The sequence below is a fragment of the Aotus nancymaae genome, unplaced genomic scaffold (assembly GCF_030222135.1).
Source record: "Aotus nancymaae isolate 86718 unplaced genomic scaffold, 86718_ANA_hifiasm-v0.15.2.pri h1tg000044l, whole genome shotgun sequence".
In the NCBI taxonomy this organism is placed as follows: Eukaryota; Metazoa; Chordata; class Mammalia; order Primates; family Aotidae; genus Aotus; species Aotus nancymaae.
Window position 1 is genome coordinate 3,774,527 of NW_026988458.1, and position 27,971 is coordinate 3,802,497.

At 53.3% G+C, this 27,971-nt stretch overlaps 1 protein-coding gene across 1 annotated transcript in view; it reads right to left on the reverse strand.

The window, feature by feature from the left end:
- Positions 1-5,520: 5,520 nt before the first annotated feature.
- The window catches only part of COL4A2 (collagen type IV alpha 2 chain), a 207,400-nt gene continuing 184,949 nt past the window's right edge, over positions 5,521-27,971 (reverse strand). Inside the window, exons 34-47 of the mRNA XM_064361876.1 lie at positions 27,456-27,519; positions 27,258-27,332; positions 26,001-26,108; positions 25,188-25,295; positions 24,242-24,313; positions 23,144-23,269; positions 17,431-17,547; positions 15,659-15,820; positions 15,461-15,559; positions 14,485-14,631; positions 14,232-14,348; positions 12,503-12,694; positions 10,895-11,181; positions 5,521-6,570 (exon numbers count right to left, since the gene is read on the reverse strand). Of these exons, the coding sequence (XP_064217946.1) occupies positions 6,313-6,570; positions 10,895-11,181; positions 12,503-12,694; positions 14,232-14,348; positions 14,485-14,631; positions 15,461-15,559; positions 15,659-15,820; positions 17,431-17,547; positions 23,144-23,269; positions 24,242-24,313; positions 25,188-25,295; positions 26,001-26,108; positions 27,258-27,332; positions 27,456-27,519 (1,932 nt within the window). The 3' untranslated portion in view covers positions 5,521-6,312. The remainder of the gene's footprint in view (positions 6,571-10,894; positions 11,182-12,502; positions 12,695-14,231; positions 14,349-14,484; positions 14,632-15,460; positions 15,560-15,658; positions 15,821-17,430; positions 17,548-23,143; positions 23,270-24,241; positions 24,314-25,187; positions 25,296-26,000; positions 26,109-27,257; positions 27,333-27,455; positions 27,520-27,971) is intronic.

Here is a 27,971-nt window from a genome sequence, read left to right on the forward strand (position 1 = left end):
GATACCCCCAGCACACAGATACCCCCCAGCACACAGATCCCCCCAGAACACAGATCCCCCCAGCACACAGGAACCCCAGCACACAGATCCCCTCAGAACACAGATACCCCCAGCACATAGATCCCCCAGAACACAGACACCCCCAGCACACAGATACCCCAGCACACAGGTACCCCCAGCACACAGATACCCCCAGCACACAGGTACCCCCAGCACACAGATACCCCCAGCACACAGATACCCCCAGAACACAGATCCCCCCAGCACACAGTACCCCCAGCACACAGATCCTCCCAGCACACAGATCCCCCCAGAACACAGATCCCCCCAGCACACAGATCCCCCAACACACAGATCCCCCCAGTACACAGATCCCCCCAGCACACAGATCCCCCCAGCACACGGGTCCCCCCAGCACACAGATCCCCCCAGAACACAGATCCTCCCCCCCACACAGATCCCCCCAGCACACGGGTCCCCCCAGCACCCAGGTCCCCTAGCATGTGGGTGCCCCCAGCACATGGATCCCTCCAGCAGAGGCAAGCTGCTGCTCAAAGCCTGTGAGACAGACCCATGAAAGACGGAGATGGCGCTTCTCTTCCAGAGAGAAGGGGCAAAGGAGCTGAGCTGGGCCTTCACTCTGTGCTCCTGGGAGACTCTAACCAGGCTGAACCCCTCCTGAGCGATGACCACAAACCTCTGAAGAAGGAAGAAAAGAGGGACCCGGACCCCAGAGACCCTGGTGGGAGTGCAGCTGTGTGGCCTCCAGGTGTCTGGAGGATTTCAAAGGCACAGATCTAACCAGCCATGGTTGGTGGAGTCCAGGTGGAGACCTTCCCTTCTGTGGCCAGGCAGGGTGGCCTGTGCCCCTGGTCTTCTTACATGCTGTTATTAGCAGCACAGCCTCTTCTCTGCAGTGTGCAGGGGTCTTCCATCCTCCCACTTTGCAGAGCTGGATCTTTGGAGCTGTACTGTCAGAACAGGACAGAGGGGCTGGTGCGGTGGGGCGGACACACAGCCGGGACCCTGCACACACACAGAGCCGGGACCCTGCACACACACACAGCCAGGACCCTGCACAGACACACAGCCGGGACCCTGCACACACACAGAGCCGGGACCCTGCACACACACACAGCCAGGACCCTGCACAGACACACAGCCGGGACCCTGCACGCACACACAGCCGGGACCCTGCACGCACACAGAGCCGGGACCCTGCACGCACACACAGCCGGAACCCTGCACGCACACACAGCCGGGACCCTGCACACACACACAGCCAGGACCCTGCACACACACAGAGCCAGGACCTTGCACAGACACACAGCCGGGATCCTGCACACACACACAGCCGGGACCCTGCACGCACACACAGCCGGGACCCTGCACACACAGGTGCCGCCTGCACCCGGCCCCCTCTGTGCCAGCTTTGGAAGCTCTTGGGCCCAGTCCTTCCTTGTGGTCCAGGCCACCTACTTCAGGGAAAGCTGACACCTCCAGAGTAAGCGGCTTTGTGTGGTTACCAAGCTGTGTGTCCCACCCCTTCCCTTTATGTTTGCCTTGAACCCACTGGCCCCACCCTCAGGGGTTGGATGTGGAGGGCACCTTGCTCAGGGATCTTCAGATCCAACGCCCAAGTCCAAGAAGGTACATCCTGGGCAGAGTGTCAGGGGCCGGAGTGAGACACGCCCAGGCCTTGGCTCCCAGTCCCTCGCCCACCCACTCCCTCGCCCTGCCCTCCCGGCTCACTCAACACTGGCTGTTTTCTTGGGATGTCAATGTGGAAGGTCCTGCCTGGGGCTTGGAGGCTTGGGAATCTGAGCCTCAGATTTCCAGTGCCATGTTCCAGTTGCTGCCATGTCTTTCCTTCCCTAAAGGTGGGCATGGTTGTTCTGGCTGTGAATGGCGGCTCAGCCCCTCGCTTTATCCCCCATCCAGATCTTCCCACTGGGAGAAGGCATGGGAACCTGCAACGCTGTCTTTTGGGAGCTGGTCTTAGTTAGGTGAGCAGGGTTGGCCTGTGCCTGCTCTTGGTCTGATGGTGGCCGGTCTGGGACTGGCCACCGTCATCCCCAGTAGCACTTCCAACCCCCTCCCTCAGCCTCACTGCGTGGCGACCTCATTCATCATCCCCTGTGTGGTGGGCAGCTCCCATGGCCAGGAGCGAGCTCCCCCTGCTTTGAGGGAGGGGTGAGAGCCCCTGGACAGAGTCCTCATAATCTGAATGCAAGAATTCCTTTCCCAGGAATCCTGCAGATGAAATGGATTTTTTTCTTTTTGGTAAGTGTACAGTTCAGAATACGCCAGCTCAAGGCAAAAGAGTGGGTCCCCCGAAGGAGAAGCAGGGTCGTGTCCCATGTGGGATCAAATGGCCTCTGCAGGAATGGCTGCAGCTTGGCTTTACGCTGCCACGGGACCCACGGCTTCCAAGCGCTCTTCACCCCACCTGCCCTTTGTTCTTGTACTTTGGCCGTGAATGGGAGGAGGAAGATCTCTGAGTCACCTTGCGTGTGGCAAGGTCCTCTCAATTGTGAGTTTGCAGGTGGGGCAGGACAGGGGCTCCTGGGCATTTTAAGCTCAGGAAGACACCAGTCCCCTCCTGCCCCATCCCATGTGACTTTGCAGCTGCAGCCTCTCATCTCGAAGTGTGTGTTCCTGGCCTCTGAGAAAAACCTAGTTAATGAAAATGGGCTTGTGCAATGAAATTGTGAAATCTCCCCCAACCCTGGGTGCAGGGACTCTTGCAGTCTGTGGACATGACTCCGCCTTTTGATTAATAGCACCTTTCCCTACTGGCTTCAATGAGCTTCTGAAACTTCTGTTTTTTCTTTTCAAATAAGTGGATGGCGCTTTTCCAGGAAGGCAGCCTCAAGGAAAAGCCATCTCCAGGTGTAACCAGAAGCACTGAGAGTGTTTCTCAGGGGAGAGGAACAGCCTTACATTTTATTGTCTGAGCTGAACTTACGCTGTGTGAATACAAATAGCTCATAGATACTCGTAGCGTGGTGCCTTCCTGAGTCTGCAAAGTGAGGCTCTCACTGCACCACGTGTGGGAGGTGAGGGTGCTGCCTCCTCAGTGCACCACGTGTGGGAGGTGAGGGTGCTGTCTCCTCAGTGCACCACGTGTGGGAGGTGAGGATGCTGTCTCCTCAGTGCACCACGTGTGGGAGGTGAGGATGCTGTCTCCTCAGTGCCTTCCAGACACCTGCTTGGGTTTGTCTGTCCCCTTAAGCTCCTCCTTGTAGCCCAGTGCTGCCCTCCCCTGCTGTGTCTAGCACGTCACAGAATTTACTTTCAAAGTGATTCCACTCCCTTCTCTGCACTGTGCATTTTAAAGCCTAGTGCTCAACCTCAGCACATCAGAACTCCCAAGTCTCAGCTTTTCTCCACCTCCTTCCTCTTAGGTCCTGGACACAAGACATGGTGACTGATTTGATTCTCCTGGTATCACTGGTGCACAGGCACTTGAATTCATTTTACCGGAGGCCCAGCCCACTGAAGCAACCTGCCCGGGCCTCCAGGCCAACTTGCCCTTCTCTGGTGGTTTAAAGGCCGATGTGCTCTCCAGGGCTCGTGAGTCTTCCTGGGTGCCCCCACTCAGCCAGGACAGCTGCAGACACATGTTCATGCGCATCCCAGCAGCGTCTCTGCCGGGGGTGCTGAAAGTCACCGTATGAAGCAGCTGGGAGGCAGAAGTGATTGCGAGTTTGGGGCACCCACCCTCTGGAAAATGTGGCACACCATTAGTGGGTCGTTCAAGCACACTCAGCTCTCAGGGTGGCGGTCATTCCTGGCACCAAGAAACTAGACCTGAAAAATCTCTCTTATGCAACACGCAGGGTCCATGAAGGACAGATTTTCAAGGTGCAGAACGTCTAATGGTTGGATTACAGATGAGGCACCTCCACTCCCTATGCTTCAGCAGGACCGTGGGCTCCTTGGCACAGATGTCGGGGTTATGAATTGTGATTGGTTTACATTTTAGGATCCACATTTTGGGAACCAATTATGTGTTGAGGATCTTCGTCTTCTCATCTATTTTGGGTTTCGGGTCAAACATTCCTTTCATGTTTAACGCCGGGCGCTGACTCTGCAGTGTGACCCACACACAGGTGTCAAGCCCACCCCGAGTCAAGCAGGGGTCTTCAGGACCACAGCACACTCTGTGGCTGCCTCCTTGGCAGTGGGGGTGGCGTCTAGAATGAATTGCTACTGCCCAGCTTCTAGAGTCGCCGTGCTTGCAAACTCTGGTCTCTCGAGTCCCGTGTCACACAGTCTGGGCCCACCGCTTTGCTGCAGCTATTGCTGTGGTGGCCGGCCATGAGCGAGTGTGGCCTGACACACCGTGTCTCAGCTCCACCTGGTCATCTACCACCCCTGCTGGCATCTGGCAGGGCCCGCTCAGCCGTGCTGGTGTGTGGCTTACCTGGAAGCATCAGGGAATTAACAGCCTCAGGCAACCCCTGAGCAGTCAAGACAGCAGCCGATGAACACTTCCTTTCCAAGCCACGGCTCGGCCATCTGAGGCTCCTTCCTTGGCGGGTCCCAGCAGGATCAAGCCTAAACCACCCACAGTGGTAACCCCCTTCGTCCCACGCCCTGGACTTGGCTTTTCCACTTCCTGGTTTCACCCCCGCCACCCTCCGCCAGGTCCCACTCGGCTTTCTGAAATCGCCCTGCTGTGTAGAGTCCTGGCTTCAGCCAGCTTCTGCGGGAACACGACCCAGGGCACCTGCTTATCCATTTCAAATAACATTATAAGGCAGGATACTTATTTCATAATGTGAACATTTTTCTTAGGAAAACTTCAATTTGAGGTTGTATTTCAGAGGGTAAAAATAAACTCTGTGAGTTGAACCTTGGGTCCCACTATATTATTGAGGCTGGTCTCAAACTCCTGGGCTCAAGTGGTCCTCCCACCTCAGCCTCCCAAAGTGTGGATTACAGGCGTGAGCCATTGTGCACAACAGGGGTGTTTTCTTCCCTTCCTCCCTCCCTCCCTCCCTCCCTTCATTCCTTCTTTCTCTTTCTCTCTCTTTCTTTGAGCTGGAGTTTCACTTTTGTTGCCCGGGTTGGACTGCAGTGGCGCAATCTCGGCTCTCTGCAACTTCTGCCTCCTGGGTTCAAGCGATTCTCCTGCCTTAACCTCCCAAGTAGCTGGAATTATAGCCGTCTACCATCAGGCCTGGCTAATTTTGTATTTTTAGTAGAGATGGTGTTTCACCATGTTGGCCAGGGTGGTCTCGAACTCCTGACCTCAGGTGATCCACCTGCCTCGGCCTCCCAAAGTGCTGGGATTACAGGTGTGAGTCACCACGCCTGGCCTGGTTGGGGTGTTTTCTGTAAGCGTGAGTTGTAAACATAAACACATTCCACAAGAAATGGCCGCAGCACCATGAATGGATTCAACTCTACCGAGATGTATAAACACAGCAGCGTGGGCAGACGCAGTGCCTTGCATTCACTTGAGCGAACGTTTTGCTCTATGGACATGAGAAAATTAAGGCAGTCAACAACTTAGGGCTTAAAAATATTCAAGACCAAGTTTTATTTTGTGGTTGTTACAAAGGAAGGAATAGTTAGAAGAGCACAGCTCACCTTCAGCAGTGGAGGGGTTAATCTCAGGGACAAGGTGGGGCAGTGGGGACATCACTTCCGACCTATGGGGTGTACCTTCCAGTAGCAGGGCTGACAATGACACCTAGAAAGGTCTCCACTTCTGCCTGTTCTCCCAACCCCAGTGGTCTACAGGGCTGCGGAAAAGGCCGACCGGCTGCAGTGTGATCATCGGTGTTTTTTAAAATAAGGAGCACAGTTTTGCCTTTAAGGTAATTCACATCAACCATATTTGGAAGAACACAGAGCTGGCATAACGTTGGCGTAGAGAGCAGGGCCAGGCCCACCCACAGGACCCTCACGTGGGGACGGGCGCCTGAGGCCCTCGGCTGCCTGTGTGCTACTGTCTTGTCCACACCACCCCGGGAAGTGAGTTGAACAATGTGAGTTATCTGTGGCGTTTGAAAGTGCAGTGGCTACATGGGTGTGCACGAAGTGGTTAGCTGTGCCTCCAGGGACACCTAGCAGGGGTGAGAGGGGCCAGAGCTGCCCCCGGGTTTCTATGGGCAGGGATCCCCAGTGCCTGCACCTGCTGGATGATAGTGGCTGGCAGCTGTAAGTGCTGGTGCTGGGTGCAAATTCCTTTGGTAGACTTTTTTTTTAAAGAAAAAAATAAAATCAATTTTTGGGTTGGCACCCGAGGTAATGAGTTAAGAATAAGCACCAATACGGCCCTTGCTGGCACGCGCCGGCTCACAGGTTCTTCATGCACACCTGGCAGCGGCTGATGTGCGTGCGGATGAGGCCGGCCTTGAGCGTGTCGGCCGAGGGCGAGCCCTGGAAGCTCTGCTCGGGGATGGTGGTCAGCCAGAAGCTGTACTTGTTGGCGTAGTAGTGGCAGGTGCCGCGGCCTCCATTGCACTCGATGAACGGCGTGGCGCGGAAGTCCTCCAGACAGCTGCCCGGTGACACCAGTGACTGGCCACCGCCTTCGTCTCCCGCTGCCGTGTGCTGCACAGAGAGGGGACGGGACAGGGTTAGGAATCACAGGCTGGAGGTGGCCCGGGGTCAGGGCATAGCCCTCTTCTGTGTTGTTTTACTGAGCAGCAAACCATCACCATCCGTGTCAACACGGACATGCAGTATCCTCTCGAAGGCACCTCCACAAGAGAGGGCTGGTGAAATGCACCTGGGTCCCCCACAGGAGGCAGCCCCAGGCACTGGCACGTGCTGCAGAGGCAGGTGCATGACGTCAGTTCACAGCCAGGCTGGCTGTTCCGTCAGAGCCATAGCAGTGACCGCAGATACGTGCAATAGATGTTACTGACTACATTTTGGTAACAAAATGAACCATCTACCTAACCAGTCAAAGAAAAATACCTGGCAGAAGAGATAACACAGTTTACTCTTTTTAAAAGAAAAAAATTAAATTAAGATGTAGGCTACCATCTGAGGTTGGTAAGTTAAAAATATCAGAAGCCCCTTCTCTGAAAATGCTGATGATCAGGGAGGAAAGATGAGTCATTTTAGTTATTATTATTATTATTATTTTGAGATGAAGTTTCGCTCTTGTCACCCAGGCTGGAGTGCAGGCAATGTCAGCTCACCGCAACCTCCGCCTCCTGGGTTCAAGCAATTCTCCTGCCTCAGCCTCCTGAGTAGCTGGGACTACAGGCGCGTGCCACCATGCCCAGCTAATTTTCTGTATTTTCAGTAGAGACGGGGTTTCACCATGTTGACCAGGATGGTCTCGATCTCTCGACCTTGTGATCCACCCGCCTCGGCCTCCCAAAGTGCTGGGATTACAGGTGTGAGCCACCGCGCCCGGCCTCATTTTAGTTATTTTAAAAAAAATCTGCACTTGCTGATTTTTTGCAATAAATATGTATTATTTGTGTAATTAAATACGTATTTTTTTCAATCAGAGGTTGTTAAGTGATTAGTTGACACAGGCTGCTGGCTGTGGCTGGGAGATGGGTGACGTTTTCAAGGGAGCCTTTTTTTTTTTTTCCATTTTAAAGTTCTACTTTCGTTACACCAACATGTTTAGCCTTTACGGGAGTGCGTGGCAGACCTCCTGGATTCCAGACTTTAAGTGCCATTTGGCTTGGCCAAGCAGGCGCTGAGTGGGTTTCTGTGGGCAGGGATCCCGAGTGCCTGCACCTGCTGGATGACAGTGGCTGGCAGGTGTGAGTGCTGGTGCTGGGTGCAAATTCCATTGGTAGACTTTTTTTGGGCTTCAGAATCTGTTTTCTTAGAACAGAAATATCTCAGTTCAGTTTGTAGGGAAAAAAGGGGCTGCCCTCTGACATACTTGGGAAGTTTAAGCTTTCCTTTGAATACAAAAAACCGAAAAACCTTTAAAAAGTGTTCTGCTCACAGAAGGCAGAAGCCTGTCCAGCCCCGCACCGCCCTGCTCTTGTCTGCTAATGAGCAGGTAATAAGAAGTGGATCCGTCCTTCGGGGCATCTCTGGCTTCACTTTGGTCAGAAGGAGCTGAGGCCATGCTGGGAGCTGCTCCAGGGAGATGCCTGGGACTCCCAGACTGAGGTCAGAAGGGAGCGCAATGTGAGAAGTCTTAGTGGCTGGCACCAGCCAGGTAAGAGCTGAGTTTGCTGCACACACACACATGCATACACGCACACACACGGTGTACACTCATGTACACACACAGATGCATGCAGATACACATACACCCCCACGCACATACGTGCGTAAGTGGACACAGTGCTGGCACACACTCCCGATCCAATGAGCTCCTCTCAGTGGACAAGCCTCTGGCCTTGGTGCTCACAGCAGCTCATATATCTTAAGAGAACTGCCTGGATGAGAGGCTGACCTGGAGAAGGGGCCTTGAGGGCTGCATATTGTAGCCAGAATCAACAAAAGAGGAACTAAAATCATGGCCGGCTAGATACTTGCAGCCTCCACCGGACCAGTTTTGAGAGAGGACACCGAGGGGAGGGGAGGCAAATGGCTTTTGCTGCTGCCGTCACATCCGGGGCTCTGCCCAGTCCTCCCTCCCACGTGGCGCTTGCTTGCGGGGAATGCAGAAAATGCAACCTCTGGAGCCACCCATTCTCACGGACAAAGGCAGGGTGAGCCAGGCGCTAGCCTCAGGGCTGCTCCTGCCTCTGTGTACCCACTAGGGATGGTGGGGCAGCTGCTCTCTGCCGAGCTGTCCTCTCTTCCTCAAAGTCAGCTCTCATTATGCTGAGATGCCAGCAGTCCTAGTGGTACCATATGCTCATCACCTCACAGAGGGGATCAAAGGGCACTGAAAGCACAGACGAGGCACACAGCGGTCTTGGTTTGGGTCCTGTCTCCTAGATGGCAGTCGGGGCACATCTGGAAACTACACAGATGCGTCTGCTCACTTATCCATCATCAGGGCCAACAGGGACTGTCTGTTGTTCTCAGAAGTCACGGTACTTTGGCCCATCTGCCCTGACCCCTGCCTCTGTTTGCAGGGTGACAGGATCTGTCTCAACGCGTGCCTTTTGGGGATGGCAAGTTCCAGGCTTGCTGGGGCTGTCAGCCATTTATTTAAGCAGAGAGTTATGTGTGCGGAGGCTAATGTCCGCTTCTCTCGTGACATTAACTTGAAACCTGATTGCTGATGGAACAGGGAATGCCTGGCCTTTCGGATTCTGTGTCATGCCCTTCGCAAGGGAGAGGCTCATTTATTTTGAACTTAACAATGGGAGTTCAAAAATTTGGACCAACCAAAGCTTACTTCCTCCATGACACAGGGGCTCCCCAAAGGTCACTGTGACACAAAAGAAGGTTGCTGCAAAGTCACCTTCCATGACAAGCTTCCAGAAAAGTAGAAATTGTGCCTGTCCCTGCCCAGGATTTTGTATCCTGTTGCTCCACCTTATCACAGCAACAATACCTATTAAAATGGCAATAATTGTCTTTTCCTTCCTTTCCTAGAATCTGGATGTTTTTCCAGATGTTCTGAAAGATTAGCAATCATTATGCAATTTATATATTACGTTATATAATTTATGAAATATTTAACATGCTGGGCATCCGATCAATATAGCTGGACTTATGACAGTTATGATGCATATAAATAAACTCGATGGATGACCCGCTGTTCTCAGCGAGACTTTCTCTTCTCACTGCAATAGTATACAGATGGTCCCCGATTTACCATGGTTAGATTGACGATTTTTGAACTGTTTGATGGTGCAAAAGCATTATGTATTCAATTCACTATTTGATTTCTGGTGGGGCTACATCCAGATAAAGCCATCGTACATTGAAACTGCACTTTCAACTTATGGTATCTTCATCTTACCGTGACTTTAGTGGGAAGGGACTCCATTCCAAGGAGGAGCTCTGCTTCAAGAGGTAATATTGCAAAAGACACTGGTGCTGTGGTCTCTCCCCTTGAGGTCAAGCTAAACCTAAATCCGGCCGAAGCTGAGGGTTCTCTATTTTATACCCAAAGGCCACCTGGCAGGGTGGGCGGGACTGTCCCAGGTCCTGGTTTTGTACCTTCTCCTGGCTTTCATATCCACAGGCTCTCTATTTTATGCCCCAAGGTATTCCAGAATTTTCCCCAGGAATGTATGACCATTTTAAGCCAGCCAGTTACTAGGTATTTCTTGAGGGTATTCTGGGTTTCAGATAGATTCTAAATCAGATCAGGACTCTGGAGAAAAGTCTTCCCTCTATTCAGACTTCTGGTAAACCCAAAGCAGCTGGACCTGGTGTTGGTGTTGTGCCTAGTAAGACGGATGGCAGGCAAATTCTTCCTGGTTACACTCACTCCTTACAAGGCCTGATGGCAAATTAATGTGCCCTTTCTGGGTGGGGGCATCCCTGTGCCCAGCACATGGCTCAGTTAGCGAAGTGTAAGCTGTACTCCAGCTCTCACTCCCTGGGCCAAGTGCCCTTGTGCAGTGCACACCCTAAACAACTGCCCTGATCTTTTTTTTTTTTTTTTTTTGAGACGGAGTTTCGCTCTTGTTACCCAGGCTGGAGTGCAATGGTGCGATCTCAGCTCACCGCAACCTCCGCCTCTTGGGTTCAGGCAATTCTCCTGCCTCAGCCTCCTGAGTAGCTGGGATTACAGGCACGCGCCACCATGCCCAGCTAATTTTTTGTATTTTTAGTAGAGACGGGGTTTCACCATGTTGACCAGGATGGTCTCGATCTCTTGACCTCGTGATCCACCCGCCTCGGCCTCCCAAAGTGCTGGGATTACAGGCTTGAGCCACCGCGCCCGGCCGCCCTGATCATTTTTACAAAGGCAGCCAGCTGTTCTTGCTGTGTCCCCAGCCAGGGTGTGATTGGGGAGGGGAGCTGGGCAAATACTACATACCATGAGGAAGGAATATCCGATCCACAAACTCCGCCACCCAGCTGGGCAGTGGGGGATGGAGACATCTTGGCTGTGGACGGCGATGGCGACGGCTGGGGCCTCGCACACAGAGCAGCGGCTGATGTAGGGCTTGATCTCGTCCTCGGCCACGGGCATCATGGGCAGCGGGGCGGTGGTGGAGAGCCAGTAGGACTTGTCGTTCCGGCTGGCATAGTAGCAGACGTCCCCGGGGTTGCAGTAGAGAAAGGGCATGGTGCTGAACCGTGCCAGGCAGGAGCCCGCCAGCCCTGAGGAAGGAGGGGCCGTCAGATCACAGCGCAGTGCGGCCAGAAGACACACCTGCCATCTCCAGCCAGGCCCAGGAGGCTCTGACTTGCCCCAGGCCACCTGGTGGAGTTCAGCCACCCTTGGGAGGGCCAGGCTGAGGCTTCTCAATTTCTTTCTTTTTCTCTTTTGGATCAAATGGACTACACTGGCATTCTGGACCAACTCTGTTCTTCTACAGGTTATCACAGACACTGGGCCAAGTTGGATCAGCCGGGAGTAGCATCTTCATGGAACAGCATTTTGGGTGAGCCTTACCTTAGTGGGGTCTTATAGCACTGGCCCCAAGAAACCTCTGATGGCCTCCAAGGGGTTGCTCTTTGACCACAAGGAGCCACCCCAGAAGGGTCCCTGGCCCCTCTCTCGTCCATGTAGCCTTATTGCTTCTGGAAACAAAGACAGCCTTTCTCTCCTGGCCCCCAGTGAATGCTGCGGCTAAGTGGGTTTACCTCTTCACATGAATTGCTGAAAAGCTCAGAGCCAGAGGTGCACCTTTAGCAAACATGCCCGGGGCTGGGCCTGCCTCCTTGGCCCTGTTCCCAGATCTATTTTAGGCCCTTATCCTTGGCGGCCTTTGCCCGGCTGTTCTCAAGAAACCGACTGTGGAAGTGGAGCAGAGAGGCAAGAATGTGCAGGCGCCACGAGGCCAGCTCCAGATGTCCAGGGGCAGAACGCCTGCTGTCACCTGCGCCGAGGAGGCAGAACGCGGCCTGTGTCCTGGAGACCCTTCCCGTCACCCCCTCACAGGGGACCTAAGACTAAGCCACCTCCACTTGTAACTTGTGTGTGTTGCATTCTCTGTATTCGAAGTCACTTTCATGACTTTTAAAGCCTTCCTTGAATAAGAGCACGCACACGTGTCCATCTGTCCATTTTCCAGGGGGGGACTGTGTGGGAGAGTCTGATACGAACCCCAGCCCCTCAGGGCCCCTGCCTGACTCCAAGTCTACAGAACTCGTGTCAAAAAGCAAGAAGGAGGTGAAGCAATCGGTGGCCTCCACTGGAGAGGGGCCGGGGTCAGAGGGGTCACATGGAGCCTGTGGAAGCTGATACCAAGTTAAAAGGCAGGTCCCGGTGTTAAGGCCCTGATGTTTACGGGCTTTGTAAGGCTTCTGCTACAAAGGCCGTTTTAGTTTTCTGCACCACCAGGAATGCGGGTGGACCCTTCCATCAGGGGAACTCATTAGCTGTGGAGGGTTCAGGAGTCTCACTGTGGCCCTCTGACCGTGGCCGCTTCCGGGCCAGCGCTGAGCAGGCTGTGGGGACCAGGCGGGCGGTACCTACCCAGGTCCTGGTTGTGCGCTTTCTCCTGGCCCTCAAAGTACAGCAGGCTGTACCCGCTCCAGAGCTTGTTCATGCCCACAGGACACATGGGCTCCTGGTCCGTCTGGCTGTGCTTCACCAGGAGGTAGCCGATGCTGACACTGCGGCCTGGCATGCCGGGCAAGCCCGGGCTCCCTGGACGGCCTGGCACACCTGCGGCCCGAGACAGAGAGAGACACAGAAGCCCCCTTGACAGCTGCCCGCAGAAACCTCGGGACCCAGGCGTGCAGGGCAGTTTACGGGCGCACCCAGACCGCTGCTGTCCTTCCCCAGACCTTAGGGCTCAGTCTGTGGAGATCAGGAGACTCTAGGGAAGGATCTGACGGAGACTTTGTGCTCAGCAGCAGGAGATGATGGCAGTGAGGGCACTGGGCACAGAGGAGGGGGCCTTTCCATAAAGGACTCAGTCGGCCACAGGTAGGCGTGTGCCCCTCAGGGTATACCCAACGCGCCTGGAATCACAGGGCAGCCCCCCCCCAGCAGTGATCCCCGCTGCAGGACACTTCCAGGAGAGGCGGCTCATCGCAGGCCCTGCTGACTGCGCACTTGAGCAGATCCTGGGTTAGAATGTTCTTTCTGCGCTCCCTGTAACTCCCACCCTGGAGCACACTGGGGTGGCTCATCCGCCTCCAGCACAGCAGCTCTGTGAATATTTCTCAGCTGTCCCTGGCGAACCTTCCTCTCAGCGTCCCCTCCCCTTCCAAGGGACACTCACGGTCATGCCCCTTTCTCCCGGGACACCTCCCCTAGCTTGTCTCCTGCGCTGCGCTGGCTCTGACTTGCCAGCATTTGTTTCTGGGTGCACCACACAGGGCCCATGACTTGCTGGCTGTGGGTCTGTCTCCAGGGCCAGGGGACTGCTATTTCTTTGACTTGGACACCGATAATGCTACCTATGTTTAGTTTTAATTTCAATGCTCAGACCATTGGCTCAAACTAGGCTCAGGTTGATTAAGACAAATTTTGAGAATTCTTTTTGCATGAATAGCTGTTATTCCTGGCCTATCTCATTCTGGATGTGTGCAAATAATTTAAAAAAATAAGTAAGATGGCTGGGCATGGTCGCTTACTCCTGTAATGCCAGCACTCTGGGAGCCCAAGGCAGGCGGATCACTTGAGGTCAGGAGTTTGAGACTAGCCTGGTCAACATGGTGAAACCCGGTCTCTACTAAAATACAAAAAAATTAGCTGGGTGTGGTGGCACATGCCTGTAGTCCCAGCTACTTGGGAGGCTGAGGCAGGAGAATCGTGTGAACCTGGGAGGTGGAGGCTGCAGTGAACTGAGACCGTGCCACTGCACTCCAGCTTGGGCAAGACAGAGCAAGACTGTCTCAAAAAAAAAGAAAAAACAAAAAAAGACGGCTTTGTAGCATGGCTTTTGTAAATGTAAACAGTTGCTTTCTTTTGGCTGCTTGTGGACTCCTGACCCTTGAAGTCTGCTCATCCCTGCCGCCCGCTCCGCAGCACCGGCAGGTGTCCCAGGAAAGGGAGGGAGGCTGTCCCGGGACCTGGTGCCAGGTGCTCTGCTGGGCACGGGAGTGGGGCGGCATGCGCAGAGTAGGAGCAGGAGGGTGGGGCAGCGCCTCATTTCTGGCTTTTCTGGGCACTCGTGCCCCCTCCTGCAGACCACGGTCTGTGAGTCAGACTCAGCACTGGCACCTGGGAGGCTCCCTCCCCACCACTCACTCACCTTCTTGGCCAGTCGGCCCCTGGTGGCCTACGGGCCCTTCATCTCCCCGGAAGCCGGGAACAGCAGACACGCCACCTCTTCCCTGGGGCCCGGCTTTCCCTGGAGCCCCACGGAAACCTGCAAGCCACCAAAGAAGTGTGAATATGGCTGGAAACTGTGACCACGCTGGCACAGCTGGCGATCTGCAGAGAACACGAGAGGACGCAACGCCAGCAGGCCCCGGCCTCACCCAGGCCCCAGCTCAGTACCCTACCTGGTTCTCCGGGGGGGCCCTGGGGCCCCATCTCCCCGGGTGCCCCAGGAGGGCCTCGCCTCCCCTGGGGACCCACTGTCCCTGGTTGGGTAGCGATCTTCTGGGGGATTCCTGCAATCCCGGGGGCTCCCACGATGCCGGGGGCACCTGGAAGGGAAACAGAGAGTCCCCAGTAAACACGCAAGGTCATTCCACTCTCCTGCTCTGAGCGCTCCCAAGTCCGGCTGCTGCTAGAAAGGATGCTAGAGAGAGACCAACAAGTATTGGGAGGAAGACAGACTGCTCGTTTGTTTCGGGGAGCAGAGGGAAGCGTACGGAGAGATTGGAGCTCAGCTTGCCCGTATACCTTTAACTGCGAGACTAGAGTAAGGGGCACACAGGGGGAAGGGAGAGAGGCACTTCTAACCTTGATTAGGGTCCCATTACACCAAAAGTATCCTCCCGGAGGTGTAACAAATATATCCATTAGTTTAAGACAGGAATGGGCTGGGGAGGGGGAATGTGATAGAAGAGGAAACAAAGTAGCCAAGTTGAGTAGAGAAGTGGGATGAAGGCTGACTGAAGGATTTTCAAAGAGAAAGTAAGACTCAGAGTGCAGAAGAATAGTAAAGAAGGACTGAGACCTGGGAAGGTATGCTAGGCCCTGAGTAGGAAAGAATAGTTAGCTCCCATGTCCGGGTGTTTCTCACCCCCGGAGGCCCCTTTTGGAGCTTCCTGGATGGTCGTGCTTTCTAGAGATGAGCCAGACACTAAGGGGCCTGAGCTGTGACTCAGCGCCTGACATTTGAATATTAAACTTTCCATTCCCCAAAGCCCTGTGAGAAACCAAAGCCCTGCAATTTGGTTTCTTCCCTGCTCTTCACAGTATGTGACCCATGCCAGAGAGGACCCTGGCTGTTTGACCTTCAGGATGTCCCCAAGCCTGGAGAGGCTGGGCTGAGCTGCTCTCTCTGCAGGCACGCAGACGGTCACTTACCGGGGAATCCTGGGTCTCCTTTGGGTCCCTTGGGGCCTCTGTCACCCACGGATCCGGGGAGTCCAGGGTTCCCCATGAAGCCTTGTTCACCCCTGGGCCCTACAACACAAACAAGACGTTAGGGACACGGAAGTCTGTGGGAAGGGGCTCCTCACACTGCGACCAGGGTTGCTGGCGCACCGCCATGAGCACCGATACCTTTTTCTCCCGGGAGACCGAGCACGCCAGGCCTGCCCTGGGGCCCGGGGTCCCCGACCCATCCTTTGGTCCCTGGGGTTCCCGGAGCTCCTGGGTTCCCTGTGTCACCTTTGCTTCCAGGAAGAGCAGCAGATCCCGGTGGCCCGGGTGGGCCCCGATAACCTGTTGGCGTTAGGGACAAGAAGGGAGGGTTTAAACATGACCCTGAGGCCCCTCGGCGCAGCCAGGTGCACAGTCACCCATTCGGGGGACAGTCTCTGGCAAGTTTGTGACATGGAATGACTTTGTCTTTCTTTTTAAAAAGTTGTCATAAAATATGTATAACATAAAATTTACCATTTTAACCATTTTTAGGTGCACGGTTCAGTGGCATTAAATAGATTCGCATTGCTGGGCAACCTTCACCACTGGCAATCTCCAGAACTTTCTCGCCATCCGAAACTGAAACCTGTCCCTGTGAAGCACTCACTCCCCATGTACCTCTCCCCTAACCCTTAGCAACAGCCGTTCTACCTTCTGTTTCTATGAATTTGATGACTTCAGGGCCTCACATGTGTGGAATCACAGAGTCGGTCCTTTTGTGACTGGGTTCTTTCACTCAGCAGAATGTCCTCAAGGGTCATCTAGGTGGTAGCAGTCTTTTTAAGACTGAATAAAGGCTGGGCATGGTGGTTCACATCTGTAATCTCAGCACTTTGGGAGTCTGAGGCAGGTAGATTACTTGAGCCCCGGAGTTCAAGATAAGCCTGAGCAACATAGCGAGACCTCATCTCTACAAAAACTACAAAAAATTAGCTGGGCATGGTGGGGCATGCCTGTAGTCCCAGCTGCTTCGGAGGCTGAGGAGGGAGGATCACCTGAGCCTGGGAGGTTGAGCCTTCAGTGAGCTGTGATCACACCACTGGATTCCAGCCTGGGTGACAGAACCAGACCCTGTCTCAGAAAAAAACAAACAGGCTGGTTGCGGTGGCTCACACTTGTAATCTCAGCACTCTGGGAGGCCAAGGGGGGCTGATCGCTTGAGGTCAAGAGTTTGAGACCAGCCTGGACAACATGGTGAAAACCCATCTCTACTAAAAATCAGCTGGGCATGGTGGCAGGCGCCTGTAATCTCAGCTACTCGGGGAGCTGAGGCATGAGAATTCCTTGAACCCGGGAGGCAGAGTTGCAGTGAGCCAAGATTGCACCACTGCACTCCAGCCTGGACGACGGAGCAAGATTGTCTCAAAAACCAAAACAAAACCCAAATAAAAAGGCGACCTCCTCGTCCGTGGTGTGTACAGTGACTGCATTTTGCTTGATTCCTCTGTCGATGGACACGTGGGCTGCTTTCAGCTCCTGGTGCTTGTGAATAGTACTGCTGTGAACCTCGATGCACAAAACTTGTTTAAGGAGTGACTTCATCTTTACATCCTCTCTTTCCAATATTCAGCTCATTTGTGATTAGGAAATGCAAATTAAATTTAATATGTGTCTAAGCACAATACATTGAGGAAGAAGAAAGCCATTCATAGTGTGCCTTTCTGAGTCCGCTGCAGTTTGACCATCTGCTACTATAGCAAGTAAACGACAGGGCCTGTGTCTCGGCTTCCCGGGGGCCAGATTGTGCAGGTGATGGAAATGACACAGGACGAGCCGTGATGGCCCCTGGCCCTTTGACTGGAGTCTGGGCACAGTGTGGAAATGAACATGCGTTCTCCCCCTAGATGAAGTGGGCCACTGCCAGATCCTGCCCCACAGATGTTGAAGCATAGATGCATAGTCCTGCTTACCTTTCAGGCCAAATATCCCTGGCGCCCCTTTGTCACCAGGCACCCCAGAGATGTTGGAAGGGGGTGTGATGCCGGGGAACCCCTGAAGTCCTGGACTCCCAGGTGGGCCTCGTTGCCCTTAGGATGAAAACAGAAGAGATTATTTTCAGCATTAGCACCCAACTTTCCAAATCCACCGTTTTCCTTCCACACCATCACCTGTGGTGGACCAGTCTAGTGGGCGATACAGCGATGGGAGGGGCCCTCAGGCCAAGGAGCATCTCATGGCGAGGCTCTCAGGGTGGGGCTGGGGAGGCAGGGGCTGTGTGAGTCCCCTCCTCCCCCGACTTTCTCCTCTGAGGACCCAGTGCTCGACTTCCCCAAGGCACTGCCCAGTCATGCTTAGATAGAGCCTCAGCCCCAGGCATGGCAGAGTCACTCAGACTCTGATCCTGGTATATGTGGATGGTGGTCAGCACATGTGATGGATGGAAGGTGGAAGAACTGCAAATGAGACTTGCAGTTGACATCAGTATTGTCAGCCCTCCCTGTGGCTGCCACCAGTGCCTTGGATCCCAGCTTGGATAGAGTTGGTCCTCATTATTCACAGATTCTGTAATTCCCAATTCACCTGCTCACTAAAACTCACTTGGAATCCCCCCAAATCAACACTGGCATTCACAGATATACACAGAGGCAAAATGAGTCCCAGCTGAGCAAGGCGAGCTCCTGCCTTCTCACGGCAGCTCATCCTGTAAGCACATGTCCTTGTCTTGGTCTCTGCAGTACCCTGTTTTCCACATTTTTGTGCTTTATGCTGGTGATCTTGCTGTTTCAAATGCTCACCATGTATTACGTTGAAGTGCAGCCTAGTGTTTCTAAATGCAAGAAGGCTGTAAAATCCCTTATGGAGAAACATGTATGTTAGAGGAGCCGCATTCAGGCATGAGTGAGTGTGCATGTTGAGTGTTCATGAATCAACAACCCACACTAAATGAGGTGCTGTTACACAGAAAACCAGGATATATATTGATCATTGAGAAAAATGTGAGCAGAGGCTTGCAGGAACCTAGCCTTGTATTTCCACTAGGAGCAATGGTTCAGTACTCACTGAGTCAGTGTTCTTGATGACTTCAGAATATAGCTACTGTGGATAATGAGAACCAACAATTTTTGGGTCAAAGGCTGGAGTCCTTTGGCACGAGTAGGAGAGTAAGAGGAAAGTGCCACATAAGAAAATCTGTGGAAATTCCACTCCTCTCTGTGCTGTCAGCCAACAAGACACTAATGGAGCTTTATGTGCCGTAGGGCAGGGGTGGGCAGAAATGAGCGTGGACCTGAGGGTGGGTGGATGAGTCTACTTTCCCTCCTAACCACCTGCAGACTTTCGTTTTTCCTGAAGGGCTGGGGACCAAGATTAGTATTAGAACCCCATAAAACGTCAGAATGTCCAAGTGGGCAAGGAGGGCATCATTTCTGCTTTGCAGGGAAGAGTGAGCTGGGTGAAACATGCAAATCTATAAAAATGAGAAAAGGTAGCAACAGTGGTTTCCTGTTCCCCCTCTGGCTTTGTGACTAGTCTATACTCATCAGCAGCAGGAAGAGGTTTTCCCTTTGGAAGATCCTGGTATCCATTATCCCTCTCAGGGGAAAGGATTCCATGCATGTTTCCAAGTAGGATAAAAGAAACAGCAGGAGAAATATTTAGAGAGGTGGCACTTGTCTCACAAATCACAGACAACACACAAGTGGGTTCATTAGCCCTGAGGGCATCAGTGAGCCACCATCTGTGCTTTGATATAAAATGACATCAATTGAACTGCTTCTAGCTATTGTCACAAAGCACCCGAAACAGATGGTGAGTGTCAGTAAATAATGGCAAAGATTCCTAAGTTAGATGATCCACCATATCCAGACTGGCAGATTCCCACGAAAACATAATTAACTTAACTGCAGTGATGAGGACTCTGTTAATGAGAACAATTAGCAAACATGAGTCAGTTTGTTGGAATCTAGATGCAAACAGCTACGATTTCTCAGTAGCCCCCACAGATTGTCCTAAGTACTGACATAAGAAAGTCCCACTAACAGGGGTTCCATGAAGGGCCATGTTGCATGACTCAAGGCCAAATCAGGAGCTGATGCTTGAATGCCAGCTGCGGAAATAGGTAAGGTTGCAAATTCTAGCTTCAGTGAGCTGTGATATGCTTTGGCTGTGTCCCTACCCAATTCTCATCTTTTAGTGAATTGTAGTTCCACTAATCCCCACATGTGGTGGAGGGAGCTGGTGGGAAGTGACTGAATCATAGGGCGGTTATTCTCATGGTGTTCGTGTGATAGTGAGTTCCCATGAGATCTGATGGTTTTATGAGGGGCTGTCCCTGCTTTACTCAGCACTTCTGTCTCCTGCCTCCAGTGAAGAAGGATGTGTTTGCTTCCTCCTCCTCCATAATTGTAAGTTTCCTGAGGCCTCCCCAGCTATGCAAAACTGTGAGTCAATTAAACCTCTTTCCTTTAGAAATTACCCAGTCTCTGGTATTTCTTCATAGCAGCATGAGGACGCACTAATACAAATGAGATGCAACTCACGTAAAGGAAGATGACAGATTGAAATTATTTCCATATTTTTAGAGAAGAGTGTGTGTCCTGAATGACATTATGATCAGTGTGTGAATGTCATCATGGAAAGTCATCTTTCCCTCATCACATGCCAGAGGCAGTGGCCTCATAGGCCAAGGGCAGTGTCTGCTCTGGCCTCCAGGACCTGCTCGGAAGTCATCAGCTCATGGGGCCACTGTGATGTTCACGCAGAATGAGGGTGGGGGGCGTGGCTTACAAAAGGCAGCACAGGGCGGGGCGCGGTGGCTCACGCCTGTAATCCCAGCACTTTGGGAGGCCGAGGCGGGTGGATCACAAGGTCAAGAGATCGAGACCATTCTGGTCAACATGGTGAAACCCCGTCTCTACTAAAAATACAAAAAATTAGCTGGGCATGGTGGCCCATGCCTGTAATCCCAGCTACTCAGGAGGCTGAGGCAGGAGAATTGCCTGAACCCAGGAGGCGGAGGTTGCAGTGAGCCGAGATAGCGCCATTACACTCCAGCCTGGGTAACAAGAGTGAAACTCTGTCTGAAACAAAACAAAACAAAACAAAACAAAATGCAGCATGCCTCACAGTGGCTTGGAAGCAGGGGATATGGTCCAGGTCCCTGGGATGGGAACACCATAGTAGGTCATGAAGAGTTTTGGTAAATGGGTGTCACACAGATCAAATGTGTAATAAGGCCATCAATGTTAACTTAGGGGTGTTCCGAGCTGCACATAACTCTCCACTGATGTCAGACAATTATCCTACAATTTCACAATATTCTTCTCCAACAAATATTTGTTGAGCACTCACTCGGCGACAAGCATTTTGCCGAGGTATGAGCAGAAAATAAATGAGGTAAATTTCTGCCCTTGTGGATGGAAATATTAATCTGTGTTTTGTGGTCAAGTTCAGGGCCTGAACATCATATTGTGTGATTCAAATGTTAAAAACGCATGGTCACACAAATGCTAGCAGCTTTGTTCTCTGACCCCCCTCTATGGCACTGTGTGCACCCTGTCGAAATCCCAGCTCGGGTTCCCCTGCCCCTCCCTGTACCAGATCTCCTTTGCAGAACTCCTGGCCAAGTCTTCCCTATTGCTGTGCTCCCAGATGCCTTTCAGGTGACAGACTGGCAAACTGATCATCATGACACTCAGAAAACAATGCTATGTTTCGAGGCCTTTAACAATAGCAAACATTTGCTGCTGGCCTATGTGCAAGAGCCTTACCTGTAGTATCTCATTGCATCCTCCCCATACTCACAAGTGCATTTGTATTCTCATTTTACAGACAAAGCCTAGAGACATTCAATTCCATGGCCAGCGTCACATAGTGAAAACCTGGCGCAGGTGAGACGCAGAACAAGAACCCAACAGGGATCTGATTTAAAGTTCGTGGGCATGGTCAACTCTATTGCCGAGCTTCTGGGAGGCTTATGCTGGTGGACTGACCCTAGATCCTCACTCTGGCTGGGGCTGTGCTGGTGGACTGATCCTAGATCCTCACCCTTGACTGAGGCTGTGCTGGTGGATTGACCCTAGATCCTCACCCTGGCTGGGGCTGTGCTGGTGGACTGACCCTAGATCCTCACCCTGGCTGGGGCTGTGCTAGTGGATTGACCCTAGATCCTCACCCCTGAGTGAGGCTGTGCTGGTGAACTGACCCTAGATCCTCACTCTGGCTGGGGCTGTGCTGGTGGACTGACCCTAGATCCTCACTCTGGCTGGGGCTGTGCTGGTGGACTGACCCTAGATCCTCACTCTGGCTGGGGCTGTGCTGGTGGACTGACCCTAGATCTTCACCCTGGCTGGGGCTGTGCTGCTGGACTGACCCTAGATCCTCACCCTGGCTGGGGCTGTGCTAGTGGACTGACCCTAGATCCTCACCCCTGAGGCTGTGCTGGTGAACTGACCCTAGATCCTCACTCTGGCTGGGGCTGTGCTGGTAGACTGACCCTAGATCCTCACCCTGACTGAGCCTATGCTGGTGGACTGACCCTAGATCCTCACCCTGGCTGGGGCTGTGCTGGTGGACTGACCCTAGATCCTCACCCTGACTGAGGCTGTGCTGGTGGACTGTCCTGGATCCTCACCCTGACTGGGGCTCTGGCAGCACCATGCAGCCTCCCAGGATAGTCTGGCTCCTGTTGGCAGAGCTCCTCCTCTTTCTCCTGTCTTCAGATCAGTGCTATGGAGCTTGGCGGCTAGGGGATTCTGGAGCTTCTAGCTGCTGGTGAGGGAAGAGGGCAGGCAGCAGATCCTGGAGGGTCAGATGTGATCTGCGAGCCTTGAGACATCCCTGCACCCCAGCAGAAGCCAGAGTTGCTGGCCTCCTTGGATCTGACTTCCTGTCTTGTGGGGTGTCTGGTTCTAGCTTCATGGGGAATTGGCACTAGAAAAGCTCAGACCTTTGTGCATGGAAGCCAGAGTTTCTGTTGCCAATGTGAAGCCCAGGGTGCCCAGGACCTCCATCCAGGTGCTCTTCCCACCTTCTGTACCTGAGCCAGGAGATGCCCGTGGTCAAGCTGGTGGGGTGGGTGGGCTGTGGGAGGGGCCCATGGATCTCAGGGGCAGACTCTGGGGCTGTGGGCTCATGCACAATGAGACCACAACACCCTTAGCAGACTGGCTCCCAGAAAAGTCCTGGTTTCTGTTTTTATTTAGGAATTTTCTCACTGCCATGAAAAACTTGAGCCCACCTTGGCTGGTGACCAGGGAGGCTGTGGGGTGGGAAGATAGGTTTCTGGTTATTTCCTACCCAAGTATGGGTCAGTGTGGCTCTGCTAGGAGGTTTAATGCATTTATTTCTTCATGCATTCACTACTCAGAGTGGTTGTCATGGCAAGGCCTGTGCCAGTGCCCCGGGTGCACAGAGGGTCTGAAGGGGTCTCTAGGCCAGGGAGCTTATTGGCTACTCCTTGGGATGGGTGGTCAGTGCCTCACTAACACTGATGGGACAGAATAAATTGCCTAACAAACTGAAGACCAGCTGAGAGGTTGTGCAACAGGAAGTCCTCCCCCCAAAACCGCTCTTCCCTGCACTTCCGTGCAGCCTCTCCCACCCCACAGACGCTCCACGGCCCCACCTCTGGGTGTGTTCTGGTTATGGGGATGGCAGTGTTTGATTGGGAGTGTGTGGCCTCACCTGGAGCTCCTTGTTCTCCTTTCTGTCCTGGGACTCCCACAGGGCCTGGCAGGGTGTTGGCCTCGCCTGGGTCACCTCTCTCCCCGGGAGGACCTGAGAAGCCTGGGTCTCCGTGGATGTCGGCACCTGCAGAGGAGTTACCACAGCGGCTGATGCCAGTGTTTCCAACCGTACAGTTGACTTTCCCAAGTGAAAGAGCAGTTCGGGGTGCCTTAAAGGCAGAGAAACAGAGGCGGCCATGGGGATTTCAGCTTGCAAAACAATATATGGCCTCCAGGTCACAGGAGCTGGGATTTGGAAGGGATCTTACAGAGATTACAGTGGAAGCCCTTGGCTTTATGGATAAGAAAATCAAGGCCCATCAGAGGGTCCAAATTCACAGAAACAGTGGGTCAAAGAGTTGGGGCCCTTTCCAGGCCTCTTGACTCCTGGGAGCTGCTCTTCGGGCTATGCTTTAATTAGGTTTTCAAAGCAAACACTATTTAAAGTCTGCCCTGTTCTCACATCGGGCACTCAACGCCATTGTGGCAGGAAACAGCAAAACAACTAGACAGGGATTTCCTGCCACATGCCCACCGGAACTGGAATTTACATGTAAAATACACACATACAAATTACCTGAAGAGACAGTGATATTTGGTGACGTAAAATATCTACAAAGAGCACATTCTAAAAGCAGCTTTAGGATTATGGGTGCTTTTTTCCATCTTAAATGTGTTAATTTTTTATGTGAGTTTAAATGTGTTCATTTTTTTCTTCCACTTAACATAAATAATTTGTATAAATTGAAAAGAAGACAAGGTTATCTTTTGGAACCTGCTGAAAAAGCAAGGCCTCTATTTCCCTGTCCACCTAAAAGCCTGACGGGTCCATTCAACACAGCAACTGGCTTGAGAAACGGATTCTCAGGGACCACGTCTCAGCAGCGTAGAGGACCTCAGGCCCTGGATCCATCCCTCAGGAATGACTGTCCTTCAGGAAGCCCGCCCTGCTCTCTAAGACCCTTCCTTCCCTGAAGTCTGCGAGGGCAGACCCAGCGCAGAGTCCCCACCCTCCACGCCTCTGTGTGGGACTTGGGGCTGGGCTGGCGCAGAGTACCTGGGGATCCCGGAAAGCCTTTGGTGCCTGGCAAGCCGTGTAAGCCGCTGATCCCGCGGGGTCCCGGAAAACCTGTGGGGTGTCACTCACGGTTATTTCATGTGTAGGACGGCACAGGGGGTCTGGGTGGGAGAAACTCTCAAGGTAATTCAGATGTGTTTCCTTGGCTCTGAAACTGTCACCTGATACTGTCACCCATACAATCCTGCTAAAGCCTCACAAATAGGACGCAGCTAAGCCACACGCTCGACTTACACAACATGTGAGCTAGCCATGCTTATGCCATCTAGGAAAACCACTGAACCTGAACACCTTTCGTGGAATCTTTTTCAGACTGGCTAGGCCAGAAGGGGGCTGGGGAGTGACATGTCCCATGCCTTTTCCTGATGCTTGGCCACTGCTGTACGTTTGGTTTGTAAAAGCTGCTTGGGACAAATAACCCACGCCATTTCCATTCCCTCTGGATTTCTGAGGGTCCATATTTCTGAAGCAGGACACAGCAAACAGGTGGCAACTCCTTCTGTGACGTGGGCAGTGAGCGTGGCAGGGCGGCCTGTCTCGGGGCTGCAAGGGGGCTGAGAGGGGCCCGGGGGTGGCCTGTGCAGCACCGTGGGACACTGGGGCTGCTCCTGCACCCTGATCTCGCGGTGCATCCCCGTGTGGCGATGACAGGTGGACCCTGAGCCTCTCTGGAGGCTGTCGTTCATCCTTCTGGGAGGTGAAGCCTGGGCAGATCTGTGCATCTGGCTTGATTCCCAGTGGCCTGGGGCAGCAGCATCCCCTGTGCTGCTGTGTTGCTGTAGGCCGCCGTAAGCCACAGCAAACCTGCCTTTGCTCTCAGATGGGCCTTAGAAGTTGCCCTGAGAGAGGCTGGCCTGCTCAGCGGTGACTCCCGCACAGCCCACAACTCTGGCTCTGGGTGACAGCGTGCTTTGCATGGCCTTACCTGGTAAGCCTGGAGCTCCCGGCCAGCCATCATCCCCTTTGCCACCAGGTAGTCCAATCCGCCCCGGCTCTCCCTGAGGCCCTGGTGGCCCGGTCAGCCCTGGAAAGCCTGGGGGTGAACATAGCGTTAAGTCTGAGCACACAGGACACCCTGGGAACTGTCTGGTGAGGTCCTGGCGGGAGGGGCAGTCGCTCTGGGAGTGGCTGAGGGCCGGAGGAGCTGCAGTGCCAGTTGGATGAGAGCTTAGAACTGTCCCTCAAGTTGGAGATGCAGGTGGTCTCAGACCCCACATGCAATTTCAGTAGGATTTGCAAAGCCTTGCCAGAGAGAAAACAGCGTGTAGTTTTAATTCTCTCCTATTATCCAAATGGATGTCTGGAGAGGACCTGGAGGTAGCGCCCGGATAGATGAGCCTCTTGGCGTTCCCCGGTGCTGGGCAAACAGCTGGAAGCCGCAGCAGCCGCGCGGGAAGCCAGCCCACTGTCCACTCTCCTTCTCTAACCTGGGATGTTCACAGGGGCTTCTGCACATTCAACTCATGCAGGGATCCCTTACAAACTGTTGGCTCCTATATGAGAGACAGAGGCTCGGCCGAAGAGGCACCCCTCGTCCATTCCCCTGCTTCTCCCCAGTTCTCAGGTCTCCCCCCGCCCAGGTGGCTGTTTCTCTCCATGCCATCAGCCCTAAGGAAGGCTGCTGAGCGAGCAGCAGGCACGAGTGAGCTTCCAGGGTTGGGTGTGACAACATCGGCTGCCTTTGTCCTGGGGTCTCAGGAGGGCTTGCCTGAGGAAGGGGGTGTGCTGCAGATTTTACCTGCTTGTCCTTTAAGTCCGGGAGGACCTTGGACTCCAGTCACGCCTGTTATCCCAGGGAAGCCAATGTCACCTTCTGTTCCCTTTTCTCCAAAGAATCCCTTCAGACCTGGAACCACAGACACACTGCTTGGAACAGACAGACACTGTGCCCCTGTCTGTGGGCCCCCAGGGAACCCCGGCTCCCGGACAGGCAGAGCCACACGGCTGCTCCTCCCGGAGTGGAGAGAGGCACCTGTCCATGCTCCCTCCTCAGCTGATTTCGAACCTACTTGCCCCCCTGAGCCTGCACTAGCCAGTCTCCAAGGCAGCACCAATGCGCCCCTCACTGTCTTAGGGAAAACGGGACACCCCCAAGAACGCTGGGCACTGCCGGCCCCACCCTTCTGCTGTGGGACCACAGCTCGGAGACACTGTGTCCTGGTGATGGACACCGGGGAGGTCCACTCCAAGGCCTTTCTGGGCCCAGAGTTTAACAAAAAACAAAATGTTCAAAGGGTAACAGCAAAAACAATTCTTAGGGGAGGGGTAGCATCCCTTCCCTGACACATTTGCAGTTGAACAAGTGAAGGCTGCATTAGAGACACAGGGCAATGATGGTCCTTGTTTCTGTCTTTATAAACCTGACGGCCAGAGTGGCCTGGGGTGGGAGACACAGCCAGCCAAGTGCCCGATGGCTCAGCATGCAGAGCTCCCTGTCACCTGGGAGGAAGCCACCGGGAGCCCAGGGCACAGGTAACAAAGGAGCCCGGGAGGGTTGGTAAATGCGGGCGCCTGTTTCCCAGCGGCAGTGCTCCGATCCTGTGCTCAACTGAACACGTCTTTCCATTCTAGAGCAATTTCTAGACAAAGAACTAGTCCCGCAGTCCCCCACCCGTTTCCTGAACCCTTGGCTGTTTCTGAGAGGCTCCGGTCAGCGACCACCTGCTGCATGGCCTCAGGTGTTCCGGGAGCCAGGACGCCAGCTAGCTTTTCAACAGTTACGCTTTATGAACTGCAGTGACTCTCATCCACCGAGTGTCCATTCTGGCTATTTTCAGTACCAAAGAGAGAGACAGAGAGGAAGACGTCCTGATTTTGCCTTCAGTTTAACTTAATTAAAAATGACAGTCTTTCTTGCACATTGGGCTTGAAGACCTCATTCACTATCAAGTGCTTTCTGGTTGTTACCAAATTTGATCTGTTTGGCAAGTCAGGCTCCTGGACAAAGGCTCAGGGCTGTTGTTGAAGATGAAGAAGTGGAGAATAACTTGCGTACCTGGTATTCCAGTGGTGCCCCGCTCCCCCTTCAGGCCTGGTCTTCCTGGCAAATTTATAGTGTCCCCGATATCACCTGTTATGTGCAAAAAAGATGGCTAAGAACAACTAACAGCACTTGCAGGTCTGACGTTGCCTCACGTGCTCAGAGAGCTCTGAATCGTGGGCTCCTGGTTTTCACTGGACGGGCAACACTCACCGAAATCCCCAGTCCGGCCAATCTCGCCGTACAGGCCTGCTCTCCCCGGGGAACCTTTGTCACCCTAAAGACAGACGTGAACCATCTTAGAAGGCTGTGAAGTCAGTTGTAATTCTGAAGTTAACACACCTGTTTAACTATCCAGTATGCTAACAATAACACTCAAAGTTTGTGATTTTGTCATTTTGCAGAAAACTCGAGTTTTTCAGTGTGTATCATAGGCGGTCTGTGTAGCTGTTCTTTTTTTTTTTTTTTATGAGACAGGATCTTGCTCTGTCACCCAGGTTGGAGTACAGAAGCATGATCATAGCTCAATGCTGCCTTGATTTCCTGGGCTCAAGCCATCCTTCCGTCTCAGCCTCCTGTGTAGCTGGGGTTACAGGTGTGAGCCATCATGCCTGGCTAACAGTTTTAAAATTTTTAGTAGAGACGGGGTCTTGCTATGTTGTCCTGGCTGGTCTTGAACTCCTGGGTTCAAGTGATTCTCCCTCCTCCGCCTCCCACTGTGCCTGGCCT